The sequence below is a fragment of the Ischnura elegans genome, chromosome 2 (assembly GCF_921293095.1).
Source record: "Ischnura elegans chromosome 2, ioIscEleg1.1, whole genome shotgun sequence".
Lineage (NCBI taxonomy): Eukaryota > Metazoa > Arthropoda > Insecta > Odonata > Coenagrionidae > Ischnura > Ischnura elegans.
The window spans coordinates 7432966-7451166 of NC_060247.1; the positions used below are offsets into that span (position 1 = coordinate 7432966).

General features: G+C 38.6%; 1 protein-coding gene across 1 annotated transcript in view; it reads right to left on the reverse strand.

Moving 5' to 3' along the window:
* The window catches only part of LOC124173962 (tyrosine-protein kinase Dnt-like), a 358235-nt gene that overhangs the window by 219174 nt on the left and 120860 nt on the right, over window positions 1-18201 (reverse strand). Inside the window, exon 2 of the mRNA XM_046553125.1 lies at window positions 16967-17094. Within this exon, the coding sequence (XP_046409081.1) occupies window positions 16967-17094 (128 nt within the window). The remainder of the gene's footprint in view (window positions 1-16966; window positions 17095-18201) is intronic.

The window sequence follows — 18201 nt, forward strand, 5'->3', positions numbered from 1 at the left end:
CCAGGGAGGAAACAACGGGGAGGTTAAGTGGGAATTTCTCCCTAGTCTCCAAGTAGGAGAGTTTCCCAATTGTTCTAGGGATTGCGCGCGCCCGTTTCCCATACCTTCCCATGACTTTGGCAAGGGTGCAGAAAGACAAGAAGAAAGGTATGCGTAGAAGAAGAGAAGCACCGTTGAGTCGAGAAGCCTTTGCACAAAAGAAAGGAAAAGTTGGAAAGGAGAGATGGTTGAATGGGACACGTGAGGAATGGAGAGAGCGAAGTGCGGAGGGCAGGCGACGACGAATGCGCCATTGGAATGTGAGAAAGTTGGGGTCGAATGGGGCGGAGACGGACGTTATGGCTTTCGAAGAGAGAGGCTGGAGAAAAAGGGTTTTGGGAGGTTGCGGTGTGAGAAGGGTAGCGAGTAGTGTAACTGCCCCTGTGGTGAGAAGAGGAGAGATCGGTGTATGGAATGGTTATGGGTGTCGTCCTGCGGTATCTGGTGAAGGAAATGGTCAAACACGAAAGAAAATGGAGGCAGAAAATAGATACCTATTGAAAGTGAGGGGACGAACCCTCCTCCTGAAAGTCCTAAAAATACAAATAATTTCTACACAGATAGCATAAACTGGCAATATATCAGTTGCCGCCAGGATAGAGAGTGCTACATTTGATTTTTTAATGTGGGATAGACAGTGATAACATTACAAATTAATGGGAAACGAATATGCTTGTTGAGAAAAAATGAATTACTGACCATGGAAATGTAAATTACGTTTTACTTCTATGACTTAAAATTCAGAGCTGAGTCCAGCAATTATGGTGTAAGAAACTTACTTTAAATTTAAATTATAACCAAGACAATAGTGTATTTGACAAAGAAAATATTGAAAAAGTAAATAAAAATGATTCGTGGAAAAACATCAACTCCCTACTCAGCTGATATATAAGAGCAAACTTAGATTAAAAACTTGAAAACAAGTTTTTCTAAGACTATCAATTGAACCATTGACGAAAAGTGAACGACTGAAAAGAGTCGTAAAATAAAATATAAGTGAATGGCGGTGGTAGAGAACAAAAATGCAAGATCTGAATAACGCTAAGATTAAAATTAAATCAAATGTTATTAATTTAATTACAGCCTCAATGAATGGAGAATGTTTTAAAATTTGCCAAGAGCATGAGAAATGTTTTTGCATGTAGGTAGATGACTTTGGCTTTGGGCAAGGCAAAGAGGCGGAGAGAGAGAGGAAGAAACCAGAGGTGGAAAGGGACTCAAGAAGGGTTTCCAGCAGGGTTTTGGTGTTGGATACCGACTTCACGGAATACGTTAAGAATTGTTTCCTCCTCTCGGAGTAAAGACGTTTTTAGAGGCTTAGTGTTTGCAAAAAAAATAGAAATTTAACTCCAACGAGTGGAGATGTTTTGCAAAAGAATTTTACGGGTTGCTGTTTACAGATTTTGAGTCAAAACTTTTGAATTTTGAAATGTAAATAATGGCGATCGAAAATTAGAATAATTTTTTAAAAAGAAACCTACTTCATTTTTCGGTCAGTTTAAGGAATTGTTCATTTTACATATGGTTTTTCATAAGTACTCAATGTAAATATATACACCATGCCATTTCCTATCACCAAATTATGCCTTAGATGGAAAATATTTTATTGCAACATAGCATGGAAAATGCGACTAGTGTGTCACACAACGCTATGATTTGAATGAAGTCAATTGATTCTGGTGTGAGTTGGTGGAACGATGAGATATTCATGGTGAAGAAAAAAACACAACACTATTACTACTATGAAAGTTTGTGGAACAGTACCTACTTGGTTTTTTGCTTCGCCATTATTTGATTTCACTATAGTGTTATACTTGTAAAATTGGGGTTACAAAGTGCTTTACTGATTATTGTATTAATCACTATACACTTTAATAAATGGTAAAAATGTTCTAATATTTAGGGGATGTTATTCTAGCTGTGATAAGGAGAGAAGAGCGGACATGGTGGGGTAAGACATATCTTGAGCGGTCCCTCCCTACTGTAGTGTCGCGCTGGTTCCATAATTGCAGGGAGCGCTTCCTCCGAAGAATACGAAGGAGGTGGAGGGAGGATTAAGGATAATGTATGAACACAGGGTGCGTAGCTGGGGGGGCGGGAACGCACGCTATTGCTCGCTCGCGCGGTGTTGCGTGCACCATTTGTTTCCCGGATTAGTGGCGGTGGCTTTCCAAGGGGTGGTTTTTCGGCGGTGGCTGAGTGGAAGGTTATGTGGGTGTAGGAAGGAAGGGGGGATTGCACTTGAAGTCTTTGCGGGGGAGAAGAGACCAAAGCCATATCACACGCTCTTCAGAAGAAAGGGATGGCGGGCAGAATTGGACGAGAGACAGTGGGTGGCGGATGTATTAGGAAAGGGTAGCGAGCAAAATCATCACGAAAAAGCACCATTCCACTATGCTAGGCTCTTTTAAAAAAGGGAGAGTATTTCTTTATAGTGCTTTTTTAATTTACATTTCTTGGATATTAAATTTTGGCTCTTGAAATTGCATTTTTAATGTTAATTTATTTTTCGAACTTCTTGAAGCGAAAGTGATTGCTCTTTTAATAATAATTTCTGCTTTAACTAAAAGCGCTCAAATTCCTTTCTCTTCTTGGTTACCTGCTACCATGGCAGCTCCTACCCCTGTTTCTTCTTTAGTACATTCTTCTACTCTTGTTACCGCTGGAGTTCATCTTATAATTCGCTTTAATGCTTTAATTTTAAATACAGGATTCTCTTCTTATTTATTATTAATTAGAGGTGTGACAATATTTATAACTGGATTGGGTGCTAATTTTGAATTTGATTTGAAAAAAAAAACTTCTACCTTGAGTTTCTCTTTCTACCTTGAATCAACTTGGTTTGATGATGAGAATCTCATCTATAGGATTCTATAGTTTGGCTTTCTTTCATTTATTGACTCATGCTCTTGTTAAGGCTTTATTATTTATGTGCTGATGTGATGATTCATAATTTGATGGACTGTCATGTAATCCCTTCTAGTTAAATGGTTGGAGAAAGGTAAAATTTTTCGACTGTGCACATTTTTCTGGAGTCTTAGATACTATACACTCGAAATGTCAACTCTGGAAAATCAAACGCCCTTAACAGAATATTCACCGAGTAAAACTCTATCCCCGGAAACAGATCGGTGTTTCCATGGGGCACAGCAGGTGGCAAGTGTAATAGGGGGTGGAATTCAGAGAAGCACCACCAAAAAAGCTCCCTTCCAACGCAAGAGACTTTGAGGCTAAAGGGAGGGTTTTAAACAAAGGGCATGAGAATTTCTGGATGACAATGCACCGATAATCCTCGTAGTACGAGGAGCCTAGGAAAAGGAACTCTACTACTCCCTCCACTCTAAATGCGTGAGAGTCTCATCCCTGCCTTTTAATGTGGGGCGCACTTTACCTTCACCACACCAAACCAATCATCCAATTGAATGACCGAGGGGGCCAGTATGCACAGGGTTTAATAATATTGGGGGGGGCGGGCGGGACCGATTTCTATCTCACCGAGATATGGCATTAATTCCTCCTCATTGCGAAAATTAGGTAATAATATTTCCGAACAAATTCAAGGAATAAATTAGGCGCGGATGCAGTAAAAAGAGAAAAAAAGAATATGAATGTATGATATGGCACTTCATTCCTTCACATCCTAAGGAACGAAAATGTTTTCCCTTTGGTTATCCAGAGAATGAGTTGTTTTGCTGTCATATATTGACTGACCAAAACAAATTTCATGGATCGTTTGAAAAGTTGTTCGTTTCCATTAAAAATCTCCATGCAATTCAAATATAAATAAATAACACAAAATACTTTGAATATTTTACTTTCATTGTTGAATATTACAGCTGTGATGAGTATTTTTGAAAAATTAATTTCTTAAGATTTCTGGAAGGCTATGAAAAATAGTTAGCGGCCGGCTTAATTTTCTCCGAGTTTGCGCGATAACCATTGTACTTATTCAAATGAAAAAACATGACATCCGACCAGTTTAAGCATTCAAGTATAATTTTCAAGCATTGAGCTAATTTACGGAGAGCACAGGAAATAATATTCCAGGAAAAATCATAAGGCCTATTTAAAGTTTCTCTCTTAAACGGTAGTTAAATAAATTTTATTTCTCATACTTCGAAAGAATATTAAGTAAGAGATCTACTGTGGAAATAATCGGGACATGATGAGCTTTTAATGTTTATAACTCAACTACAATAATACTAATCACATTGATCAAAGTGCCGTGCTTGTCATTGTGGACCAAAAGCTCACATTCCCCCGATATCATACTGGCCATTGTTAGTGGCCACTTAGCTGCCAATCTCAGGGGGCTTTTGATGACACGTCAGTGATTGGGACCATTTTTTTAGGCATGGATCAAAGTGGTCATAACAACCACAGTAATTTAAAACAGAAGAAAAGCCATTTTAAATTCATTGGCAATTATATGAGCGCGTTTAATAATCCAGTAAAACGCCCGTCATACGCATAAAACACCATTGGCATCACAAAACATGTACCGCTAGAATACCATTGGGACCACCATGTCAAACCCTATTCAAGGCTGTAGATGAGTTAAAACACTTTACCCTATCCTGTATTTCAACTGCAGTACCAGATTAAAGAAGCCTTACCCTGGTATAGCAAGCTCTAAAAAGGTACAACGGGAATAAAATAGGGATTCATAAAACTTATTCTCGTATCTATCACGAAACATTCCTAAATCCAAATTGCTGGGAATTGAAAAAATAAGTTTCGTGAGAGTAAAAGCGGCAAAAGGGAGTAGAGAGTTAAACTTGGGGAAGCGAGGATAAAGTTTTTGCATTCCCCGTTTCGGTGAGAAGCCTTGGGCGTGACGGGATTCGCAATTGCTCCGCAGAGGGAGGCTGCTTTAGAAGGGCTCGCGCGGCAAAGGATGGCGCATCCCTTCTTTGAACGCGAAACTCTTTCTACCCTAGGATTATTCCTCTAAACCTTAGAGGGCGGATTATCTAAAAAGAAATGAAGGAGGTTGGAGAGAACAGTTTTAAAAGTTGGCTAGTACAATGATACGCGTCAGATACATCTACATACACTTACTACCCCGTGACCCACCTCAAAAGGTGCGTGGCAGGAGAATTTAGGGCACCAGTCGTTAATGAGTGCGAAAATAGTAAACCTAAATAATAAATGCACCTTGTGATACTTATTTCTGAATTATTTCGACCAAGATTACAACCAAAGTCCATAAGCGTATTTTGCGGAGGATAAATGAATTCATTCACCAACACATCTGGCAATACACGTCTCTAATTTTAACATTTCCATAGGACCTAGAAATATTGAGCGTTTATATTATGTAGTTCTCCTTCCTCCCATCCAAGTGTTGAACATGCACGGTAGAATAATGCATACGAATCCTCATTCCTAGTGTGAATTACGTCCTGCATTAATCGAAGTATTAAAAGGAAATGTCCCAAAACTCTCCCCATCTTTTCATTTACAATTTCCTAAAGATATTCCTGGCAAACCACTCCATATCACCTCTATTCGAATTCCGTGCTCTAAAGGGCCTATGCGTGAACCGCTGTCACGCCCTTAACCCGATGTACCTACTTCCTGATTCGGTCCTCCTCCCTTTTCGTTTTCCACCATGAAAACGGTGTGCGATGTCGTTTGCTCGGTCATGTGATTAGTAGGGGGAACACGGCTATTCGGGAGATGAAAGAAGAAGGATAAGGGGAATGGCGTAGCAATATAAACGGGAGAACGTTGGAAACGCGAGGAGAAAGCACGCTTCAGGCCTCTCTGGAACCCTTAGATGACACGGCGCACCGATCTGGAGATTGGTTGGAGCCAGTGATTCTATTCCCACAAATACTTCACTCGATTCTTTGCCGTAACTTCCGCAAGTGTCCAAAGTGCATTTTTAGAATTCATAGAAGGTTCTACAACCGCGTCCTTATGCGAGGAATCAGGGGCGGACCCAGGATTTCTTTCTGGGGGGACACCACCCTAGATCCGCCTATGCGTGGAATGCAGCATAAATAGTTCCTTCTCTAGCGTAGGTTCAAGTTATTTTCATCGAATTTTAGAGAATTAAGCACTGCACATGGCTAAAACTAGCGCATTCTAAGATTCGCCACTGGACGTTTTGAAGCCCTGTAGAGCGATGAATTGCACGATAGCGAGGCAACCACTCTTCACCAACCGCACGGTGAGATAAAGGCAAAGCCAAGGTAAAGGCCTCCTCCCTCGCACAGACCTCCAAGTCGGGTAGACCCTTAAGTGACTACGAGGCATGACAGCAATTAAAGAAAGCACAGACCAGGTGTGTGTAGAGTTCATAATGAGTCAGACGACTGAAATGGGGATTGGTACACTCTATTTCTGCGAACAATCCACCCCATTCTTTACCGCAATTCCGTAAGTCCTTACGTAAGTCCTTACGGTGCATAGATAGAAATACTCAAGTTTAAAAACCACTTTTTGGGAGTGTTGCATTGAATAGAACTTCCGCTAGCTTAGGCACAACGGTAAAATTATGGGAATCGAGGACTACTGGGAACACATTCTAAGATTGATTATTTTCGCTTTAGTAATATAAAAATAAATCCCCACTTGTAAAAGGCATTAGGAGAAGTGTAAAACTGAGATAAAGTTATAAGGAAGAAATAAATCAAAGAATATTGCAAATTCTATTTTTAAAGGGGGTTATTTTATGAAATATAAGTAATATTTAGAGCAAAATTACGACATGCAGAAATAAAACGGTTTTAGCGCTCTAATGATAATGTCTGCCAAGAAAACTAAAAATTAGTTGGTCAGTGAGCATATGCTTTGTTGCAAGGTGCTAGTTTCATGGGCATCGCCCTATTATAACCTAATTACCTAGCCTTAAACGAATTTCTATCACCAGTTACATAAATAAGGGCGAAGAAACTTAACTGCTTAACATGAATTTTAGGGAGATTTGATGCAATGTTGAAACTTGAAGATTTTGCGTAGTGAAAGGGCTATCTATTTATAATATTAGACAAGTGGAAGTATAATTGCGTGTGTGACTTTTATTGAAAACATTTTATGTAGTTAATGCTCACATCAGAAGAGGTGAAATGAAGTACGAGGGTGTGTTTTTGCTCGACACGCATATCTTTTCTATCCCATTTTCAGAATCCTAGGTATGTGCAAATCCTGTGCCCATGTAGGAAGAATAATGCATGTAAATGTCTTTATTAGCATAAGTGACTCGGTAAATTAATTGAATACAATAGAAGTTACAGAGAAATGTATGCTTACAAATTGTACATAATTTCATTCGCACTCATTGAAACATAAATGAATAGTAGAAAAAATGCATATGATTTCCACGAAGAGATAAAAATAAGGAGACAGACTTAAGGAAGACAATTATAGAAGTTTATTTTCAAAGCCATGAGTAATGGGGGTGACAGTGCCATAATGTAGAACGACCGACGAGTAATATAGCAACTTTACCAATGAACATCAGCGATTGAAATGGATTTGAACGAATATTGATGAAAGGAGCCACGTCGAAGAAATGCTGATCCATCTCTTAAAAACCGAAGCCTGGGCTCAGTAATGCGGAAACGAAAGAAAACCTCTTGTTTAAACATGACATTAGTCATCGATTTGCAGTTCACCTCATTCCTGGTGATATTTTCATCGACTGATTCCGCATCATAACCCATTTATCTAATCGTAAAGCGGCTTTCATCGCCAGACACAAAAAATAAGAATAACTCAAACGAAAACTTGCTCGTTTTACGGGAATCGATAAAAAATATTTTCCGAAAAAGATAAAGCAGAGTAAGTTAGGATAACTAGACACTGTAAATTTCCATTCTTTTCGAGTGCATTAAAAGTCTTTCTTCAGAGAAGTGATTTTCAAACGTAAGCGAAGTCATTCAATGATAAATAAGGGGGAAAAATGAACAACGGGAAAGGTGGCAAGGGGTGGAGCAAATAAATGGAAATGAAAGCGCAAAATATTTAAAAAATAATTCATTGCTTTTTCTGAAACATTCGGTGATTTTTCCCTACAGTTAAAATGTTATGACTTCAGTAAACTCCAAAATTCTTGCAAATTTGGTAAGTTTTCCCCAGCTAAAGCCTCAACAAAGTAATATTTACCAGCCATGCCAAACTCCCTAACGTCTGAATGGATAGAGTTTCGCCAAGGGACGTTTTGAGGCCCGATAGAGCGAGTAATTTCTCGATAGCGAGGCAATCGCTCCCGCACGGTGAGATTAAGGCAAAGCCAAGGTAAAGGCCTCCTCCCTCGCAGAGAGAGGTGGGAGAGGGATGGGAGAAGGGTCGAGGCGCGTGGTTCACGGTTTCAGTAAGCGACCCAAACAGCCGGGACGCACGGAATCGGTGCCGTAAATTACTAGCGGGAATGCTTCTCAACAGCTTGGAAGGCCATAGCCCATGAAGTAAACAGTCTGAAATGGATTTGGATAGAGAATGAAAGGTGGGCAGGGAGGGAATAACCGCTGGTTCCAAAAATTGCTTTTGCCTCGTTAAATCATCGACTAGTGAGATTATAATTAGCAGATGACCTTAAATCCATTGAAGGACATTTATTGCTTCTTTTACCATTATTAACTTCGATATAATCTAAAACAGTCGCCCAGCATACAGATCTGAGTAATGATCAGAATTAATACACTTTCAACAGAAATGGACTTAGATTGAAAAGCAGGTGGACTATATTTAGATGCATACCTTATGTTTGAATGCTTACCTTTGTAAAATATGGGTTCTAAATTTGGGTATGCATGGGTACTGTTCCGTTGAGTTCCTACTCTTGGGTACGTATTAATGCGAATAAGAGAATGTGGATGGGTAGTTACTAATCGGTGTTTATCAAGTCTACTCCCATTCCGCAAAGTATAAGTCCAGGGAGATTTAAAAACAGTATTGTTTTAGGCTGTAAGGGGAATGACACAACTTCAGAGTAATTAAATACCTATTTAAACCTAATTTGTCGCAGTAAGCTTCCACCTAAACTGAATCTCTTGCATTTTAACTTGTGTGCTAATTAGAATTACGGTAAAATTTCAAACGATGGAAAATGATTGTTTAAACAGTTAAAACAAAATTTTAGCGCGTATTTACAGGATTTCATTGAGTGATCAATGTCACCGCAATGATAATTGAACCACTGAAATAGCAAAAGTATTTTTTGCGGGGTATCGTCAATCGCTGAACCATCGAACAAGGCCGTCTATGCTCGGATATTTTCCCAGCGATGAATGCAAGAGGGAAAATTATCTTGGAGCACTCCTCGCAAGATCCTGGTGAACAAAAACACACCCGCCTTGTAATTCCGTTCCTTGGTGTGAGGAATCGGCCGAGGAATGCGAAGGATTAGCTCACATTATTCCCCCAGCGAATACCCTCATTAATGCAAGTGGGCTAGGAATGCTTTTGTGCTTTCTACTTGGGCACATTCACTCGGGAACGAGGATTTTCGAAGAAACATCCTCGCTCTCGTTCGTATCCTCCGGGGCATGATTTTGACGCATTGCAAAGGCAAGCAGTGTTCAAGGATACATAAAACGGCTATTTTGAAAACCGTTTGTGGGAGCAGCCAAAACTGTCTAAAATATTTTTAAAATAAATAATAAGAAATATTGGTGATGACAAGAAAAGAGAAAGATGAAAAGTGTTCGCATTCAAGTTACCTGTCGTTTTGCCTTAGATGTTTGTCATCCAATTTAACAAAGTGACTCACGAAGACTCAATGAAATGAAATGGATGAAAGTAAGAATTGGAGTATAAATAGAACTGGTTCCACTTCCTTGTAATCTTTAACGTAGATGAAAATCGATAGGATCATTAAATCATAAATAAGAAGTCAGCATAAAGTATAACATTCTTACTGCAAATATTGTTATGAAAATAAAAGCTCAAACTTAGCTAAGCCTTTTGGTAATTTCAATCACGAGCTTTTGATGTATCTTTTCTGATATCAATTCATATAATTTTATACTACTTTTAAAAGGATGGACTATTGCAAGGTTGTCATGGTGATGAATACTCACAACTCCTATGATAAATTATCAAATTAGATTATTTTTTACCTCCTGAAGATGCTAAAAGGGATTCTATTAGAGCTAAAATAGAAAAACTAGGAATACAAAATCGAAAAGATCAAGCAATATCGGACAGATGGAATGGCAGTAACAGAACGGTGGTAAAATTTAGGTCGAAAACATCGCATTTAATCATTTATGGAGAATTGATTACGCTCCAGCTGGTTTCATAAGTAAGAATAAAATTCTAGAAAAGGCCGGCACGGTGAAAAATGTTAATGAGCTTTGAAGACACAATAATGCCCCTGAATAGGTTGCTTGAGGATTACAGTGTAAGACTGGAGAAATATTAGTGGGCGTATATTGCGTCGCAGAATATTTATTTACAGGCAAGCTAGAATGGAGCTGAGCACCTTAAACCAGGATCAACATCATCTTCCCCGAGATAAACATCTAGGCAGAATGTTGCCTGCCTCAAAAATTCCCAGTTTCCTAGGCAAGATAGAGCATATTAAGGAAGTCCCTCCAACAGTGAATGATTCTATGAACCAAAACGGGAGCCTAACACAGGTAATCAGGTCAGGTGAGCCAAGAACCAACTCCGTACTTGAATATATAAATGAATTGGCGAACCGCAGGTGGGCAATAACAAGAAACCTAAGAGAATTTGAAGGCCGTCAGTTATACGATGCAAAATCGGAGGCAACGAAAGAGAAGGAAAAGAGCAATCTCTGTGATGCGCAAAGAATATGAACGAAGTAAAATCCTACTACTATTTCTCACAGACTAAAACTTAAAAAAATGTTGAACCAAAAACTCGGCAAAATTTTCGAAAAAAAACCGCCGCTACTCCTAACAAGTATTGATGTAATCCCAATGAACTCATAGTTGTATCGGTGAATGGGTAAATGCCAAATAACATGATACATGACCATGTAAAAAATATTTTTTTTCAGTTGCACGAAGAAAAATAATTCTCATGATGGACTTACTCTTGAAAAGAGAGTTGCACCGGTGACAACATTCTGAGGCAGGCAAGAGTTAATTTCAAACTTCTGACAATCTATCAGAAATATGAAAGGGAGAACTTCCTCATCAACTTTCCCCAGGATAATTGAATCGTGTGATCCCTCAAGTTGGGATTCGCTCCTTCGAAACCGCACAGGGGTGAATCGCAGATCCCAGTTTCCCAGGTGGATCCATGCGGGAATGGAAGATGGATGACAAAAGGGAGAGGGTTTGAGGAGTAGGTGGGTAGGGTATCCCTGGCGACGGACGCGAGGGAAGCAGAAAGGGATGGCATTTATGTATGTATCCCAGGGGCGGTGGCTGTTTACAACTCGGCGAGCCGAAGGCATTGTGTCGCCCCTGCCATTCGAGGCGGGACACCTTCTTGAGAAGGAGCAGGATCATCTCCGTCTACGCACGCTGATCTCATTAATGAGAGAGTGAGTTGCGGAACTTCTCACAAACTCCCGACCAAAGGGGAATGTGCTCGCCCAGCGGGGAGTTAGAATTACGGAGGATGTGATGAACTCCGTTCGCCGCAAGAGAGTCTCACTTGAACAATTGAGCAACGGTTATCCATCAGTGGGACTCTAACTCTTCTGAATTTAAAAAATAATATTTTGCAACAGACGTAAATTTCCAAAATTAGGTCAACATATAGATGGATAATTCCTAACAACAGGTATCTCAAATTCGACCGGTTTGAGACGGGTATCTTAAACAAAGTGAAATAACATTGAAAAATAAAATACCAGCAAAAATCACCTCATTGCTTGCAAATGAATGCTTCCTTTTTAGTTTTGCGAACTTTTGGCTTGCAAATTTCAGTGGTGTACAAGTAAAGCAAACTAATCGGTTTTTTGCTCCCCTGAAAAGTTGCTATTTTTGAGATACGTGTTGTTAGAACTTAGCCAGTGAAACACGTGTGACGGATGTTGTAGGCAGAGATAAAGAAGAAGGAAAGTATTAGATAGATGTAATAATATTGCACACGAATTGTTGCGCTGTGGTAAAAAAATACGGGCGCGAACCCCCGTGACACTGATTGTACAGGATACCTCAAATCATATTTATTGAAGTGGCTTTTTTCATACACCACATGATTAAGCTCTTACACTCACATTGATACTTGAAGTTTTAACTAAAAAATAATCCTTAATATGATAAATAGGAAACATGATGATATTCGAAAGCAATTAAGATAGAATGTTGATATTTTCCACGATAGTTAGAGCTCAATTCAATCATTTCGAATGTATCGCAAAAATAAAATAGTTCTCGGGAAGCCAATTGGAGTCCAGTGATGGGAATAAAATTAGGTAATTATTTCCTAATTTAGCATATACAAGAGATTAAACCGCCAAAGTAAAGGCATGCATCACGTCAAAATGTCACAAAACAGAACTTCGCCACACTTGACTGTATCAGGTTACACAAAAAAACTGAATCCATGCCATTGAAAATAAAGGAATGTCTACGCATACTTCACGGAACACTGATATGGGCCTGTCGTTTTCATGTAGACATGAAATATGTATTTCCATGACTAAAAATGTTATTCAGAACCAGATGGAAAATACAAAGCATTCATCATGCCAATATTCAATTTATGGCTGAAAGTGTTTGAAAATCACAAGCAAACAAAAAGATAAAAATTTAAAATAGCCACTGAGGAAAGTTTTGGTAAAACGATAAGCAACATAAAAAAACAAAAATCGTGATAATTGAATTTCATTATCATTTAGCCTTGAGCATTTTGTTATCCAGGTAAAAAAAGAAAAAAATATAAAGAGAACCCTCCGACAGTTTTTTAGATAAACTGGTTTCCCCACAAAGGTGTGTGGTTCAAATTATGTCGTTAAAATTATTTTTCATAAAGGAGGAAAATTATGGTAAACCATCATGTTAGCAGCACAACGTAGCAATGATTATTACCGTGAATATCTAATTACACGTAAAATCGACTTCAGATTAGTTTTATTTATGAGTTCAATATTTTTTAATGGAATCCGTTTATATTGGGAACATAATGAAGGAAGTGCCTCCGCAACAACCATTGCCCTCATGAAGTTTTGCTCTGTTCGAGCACCTGTTTACTGCATTTACCTTGCTTAAAAATATTGTATGCCCTAATTCCGCTCTGGGTGCTTAATACACGTAGCATTCAGCTTCTATACTACGAGTTTATTTAAGAGATCTCATTACACGCCATATTGTTTTCAAATTAATTGTTTGATATCCGTCGTATTTACATATTCAGGGTAAGTAGAACAGATCTTTGTAAACGTTTGCCTATGTCTTTGAAATCTGTATTTGAGAAAATTAGGAAACTATTCCAAATTGAGATATTGGCAAATGTTGACTTGTTTCAATTTTATTAACCATGATGTTTTCAGTGTGATAGCTAATGTTTTAAATAAGAAACTCCTCTCTATATTGGCAAGTTGAGAGCAACAATGCGTCCTTATACCAATGTGTTTTCAATAGCAAGTTTCTTACTAAGAATCACAGCAAAATGCAGCTAGAGTATTGAACTGACGATCTATGGAAAACTAGGTTGCACATGGCGCCATTCTCGCCCGTCTATCTAAGGTGAAGAAAATTAAAGAGGCGACGTACACTTTGAGGATCAAATTCAGGTCGCCCGTTAAATCCTTGCTGCAAATCCTCGCGCAAAAGGGCACTGTTACCCACTCTACTGAAAGTCTGCTTGCCTTCACCTTCCAAGCCCTTCCCGTCGTATTACATAAACACCGCGACCGTACGGTTTGTTCGGCGGTAGAGACAGCAGCCAGAGCGAGAATCGATGCAAAACACGACCTCTCTCCTAGGAATCCTCATTACGACACTCGCAAGCTGCGTGCAACCTGATACCCGCTTTGCTACGCCACAATCCTCCTACCTTGCATAATCCCACTGCAGTGGTTAATCCTCTTCCCTCATAGACATAAAATCCTACCCTTGCACACGTGCAAATACTCCACAGAAACCCAAGCCGCAATCGCACACCCAAATCCACTTCGCAACCGACCTCAATACTTATAATTTACAATTGTTGCCAGGACAAAAAATGTTCACAACTCATATTCAAACTCTACTATTCACGTAATGCTAATGGAACTGCATTATTCAGCCTGATTACAATGAAAGCAACGCTCTAATCGTATTTTCCCTTGCGTTACACCCATGCATCTCATTTTTAAATAGCCATATTTGGCCTTTATTATTTTCCTAAGTAACCCTGTTAAATATGTAATGTATATTTATTTACCAGAAAAGTAAACATCCATTTCAAAGTTTCAATTCGATTCTATGCAATAAAACGTATAAATGCAATTCAATTTTTAATTAAATTAATCGAGAAGTATTTGGGTAAAGGTACAAATAAAAATATTTGTACATTTCATGACACAAATGTATACAGTATGCCGTGATATTTAAAATAAATATTTGCTGAACTTGCATACTAAAGACTTGCTAAACAAGATGTAGGATTTTTGATACACATGTTGGCACCAAAAATTAAGATTTAATACAGTTGTGTGAAAGAGCACATTTTTCCTGTTTATAAAAAGGCATGTGCAATCAAATTTAAGCAGAAATAATTAAAAGACTTTGAAATAAGGCTCACTGAAATTGATTCACCAGTTAAGGGAACAGCAGGCAAGATGCAGGAATCCAATACTAAAAATCTGTATTCTTTATATATTACGTTTTATAGTTGCATAACAAAAGAACTTCTTGGGAATATTGTAGACCTGCCACTTCTCTGAGGCAAAGAAATTTAAAGTAGCTTGCGAAGGCTAGTATACGATGGCACAGAATGAAACCTTATTATAGTTTGGAATTTCAAAACCCGAGGGCATGCATTCAAAGAGGTGGTTTTCAACATTTTCTTCACCATTTATCTGATGAAAACATTCGGAGGTAGGAAAATATTTCTTGTCATAATAGTTTCACTGCATTAAGATGAGCAGCTATGGTAAAGCAAAACACTAAGACACGAAAAACATCGGGCAAACTGATAAAATTTCTTCAAATAAAAGGCGAGATGAAATTAAAAAAAGATTCATTATCGCTCAATTTAACATTTGATGAAAAACGTAGTGAACATTGAAATTTAAGACAAAAACTATTATCAGCGTTTTCGATACATTTACGATCGCTTTTCAAGAAGTACCGAAAACGAGTAAGCATGCATTGGAATAAAAACTACTAATAATTACATAACGCAACAAATAATTCCGATATTACGGCTCTGAATAATCCCTTATTATTTTTCCAGTAGTTTTTCCCACTGCTGTGCTAAGGACATATCATCGATTGCCAGCCTGCCTGACGTCATGACACGCGAGACTGGAACACTACCAATTTTTACGTCAGTCACCTTTGAATGGAGATCGATATTCATTCGAAAGATTAAGCAATTTTATCCTTTCCAAGAGTAATTCAGTGACAAAAGTATGCTTTCCAGAAGCAAGGAGAACTCAGTATTTTAGTCACTTATTTATAATTCAACGAAAATTTTTACCATTTGTTGAAAATGATAAAGAATGTAAAACTTACAAGGTTTTCTTCATTTTCAATGAATTCAGGAATATTGATACACAATATTTCCTTATGTATATAATGAATTATTCAAATTGAATAATCCTAGCTAAAACACTATTGCATCATGAAATCATTATGTACACCATAAAACCGCTGCACTAAAAACAGTGGAATTTCATAAATTATACCGGAAATATCTGCGGAGGCTATTCACACACTGATACATTGTTACTCAGCGAGGTATATTTTTAAATAAAACTTGAGCGAATGAAAACTTGGCTGAGTGAAGACAATTCGGTTGTTACTTGTAAAATTTCACTCTCGACGGTTTCGCAGGCCGATGAATCTAAGCGCAACTGCACAGTTAATGAGGGAAAACTTTTCTACCGCTAAAATGTTTCACTATAGCAACCTAGTGTAATACTGCTGACCAGCCTATGACTTGAGTCCATCTCTTTCCGCCTGTACTCTTCCCCTCCCGTCTACGAGACATGCCTCTGCCTGCGTAGGCATTCCTTCTCCCACCCACTTTCCCCCTTTCCTCTTGCACCTCCTTTTTACCTAGAGAGTCAGCAACGTACTTTGTACCTAGACGCGCGATGCACTGACGACATCGGGAGCCAATGAGGGCTTCGGACCATGCCACGAGGGGGACGCCGAGACACCGAGGTACTGTTGGCGCGCGGCAGTCGCGCGCGAGATGTAATCAAGAGTGAACGCAATAAACGCTATCCACCGCTTGTATGACTGTCATTGCCCTTGGTTCCCTTCCTTCCTTCAGCCGAATCCGTTAATCGCCGCCCCTGGCGTTACACTAGTAACCCAGGCCCTATTTTGATAGTAGCAATAGATATTAGCTCTTATTAAGCAACTACAAATTCGGTACAGATCTAGTAAAACCTAGGGCAGTAGAAAGGTGGAAGTATTGAAAGAGAGAGCTGCAAGAATCAATAGTCTCCCATTCAGCATGAAACTCGACGCCAAATAAACTTATAGAAGAGGAAACGAAAATATGATTTAGAACTACTATCAATCGTAAATAATAAGCTTAAGTGCAAAAGTTAAGACGATAAATGTAATCAATCAATCCTTTTATCGCTCGAAGGTAAAGATAGAGAACATTTTTGGTATCCTGCCTGTGGAGTAAACATGCGGTTGATTATGCTGATGATTTCACGAAAAAAACCAAACTCACCACCAGTAAACAAATATCCAATCGCTGAAGCTCTCGCAATACTATTAATTTTTCATTTTCATCGTAAGAGCCTTCTTTTTACGGCTATTTTAACTGGGAAACAATAACCTAGCAAAAATAATGATTAGGTTAGAAGAATGTTGGGACTTACCGGGTTCTTGACGAGCGACTGCCACGAGAAGTGAAGGTCTGAGATGTGCGCGGGAACAGGGACGACGAAGTTCATGGCGTACGTGTTGACGACGCCGTCACGAACGTAATACAGCTCAGCAGATAGTCCTGCGGAAAGAAGGTGATAGGAGATATTAGGAATTACATTTTTGTTTATATTCTGTACAAATTAAACAGAGCACATTGCCAAAATTCAAGGAAATAAATGAAACACGAAGACAGGATGGTGGAATACATGATTAATTTGAGGAAGTAGGTACTCAATTTCATGTTCTGCCTGTAAATTTAATAACAGTTCAAATTTTCAGTAATACTTCGATAATGCAATGACCTGGAAACCTCTACTACTGGAGATCTTGATAATATATCAAATTTTCAAGAATTCATTAATGAAAAGGAGCAGCGTCCGTTTTTTGGCTATGAATCACTAAACCTTGCATTCGGTGTATTTAAGTTCATTCTCAAAACGCTATTTTGGGTGTGCATAATGCAACCTCCTGGAAAATACTCGATACTAGAGGAAAGCATCGACTTGTATCTTGCACTCGAATGTTCCTTGGTGGTAGAATAACTCGTACATTTCGCTTATCTGTCGTCTTGCTCGCCGATTCCATTTCCTTTGGTGAACCCTCATCCCTGGCATACTTGATCTACGAGCGCGTTCTTTGGCAGCTGCGCAATACATCATCCACTCCTGAATTTTGGCTGTTCGCGGGATGTTCCTCGCTTTAAAGAAAATTTCGAGGAAAATGAAGATCCGCCTTTTTTTAAAAAGTCTTTTCTCGGATTTACCTCTCCCCAATTCCGTGAACTTGAAAACACAAGATTCCGTGAACCTGAAGACACAAAATTGACACAGAAGATGTCATTATAAATTTGTAGGAGCAAGAGAAACGATAAAATAAAACAAGCGCACATCGTAGAAGGTAGGTAGTTATAGGAGTCTCTTTTTCCATGGAAAATAGAAGAATTAATCGCAGTTTTAACTAGGAAACACTCTTTATTTTTATTCCGATTTCAAATTTGACGAATCCCTTATTAATTGCTGTAAATGAAGAATAAAAAAATTATATTTCGGTGTAAGTTACACAGTTTTTACCCAATATTTTTTTAACAGTACGCAACTTTATTTTTAGAGCGCTACAAAGTTCTAATGTATTCCTTTTGCTGTGTGATATACCCCAGCCGTCCACAAAACACTCCTATACATCTGCA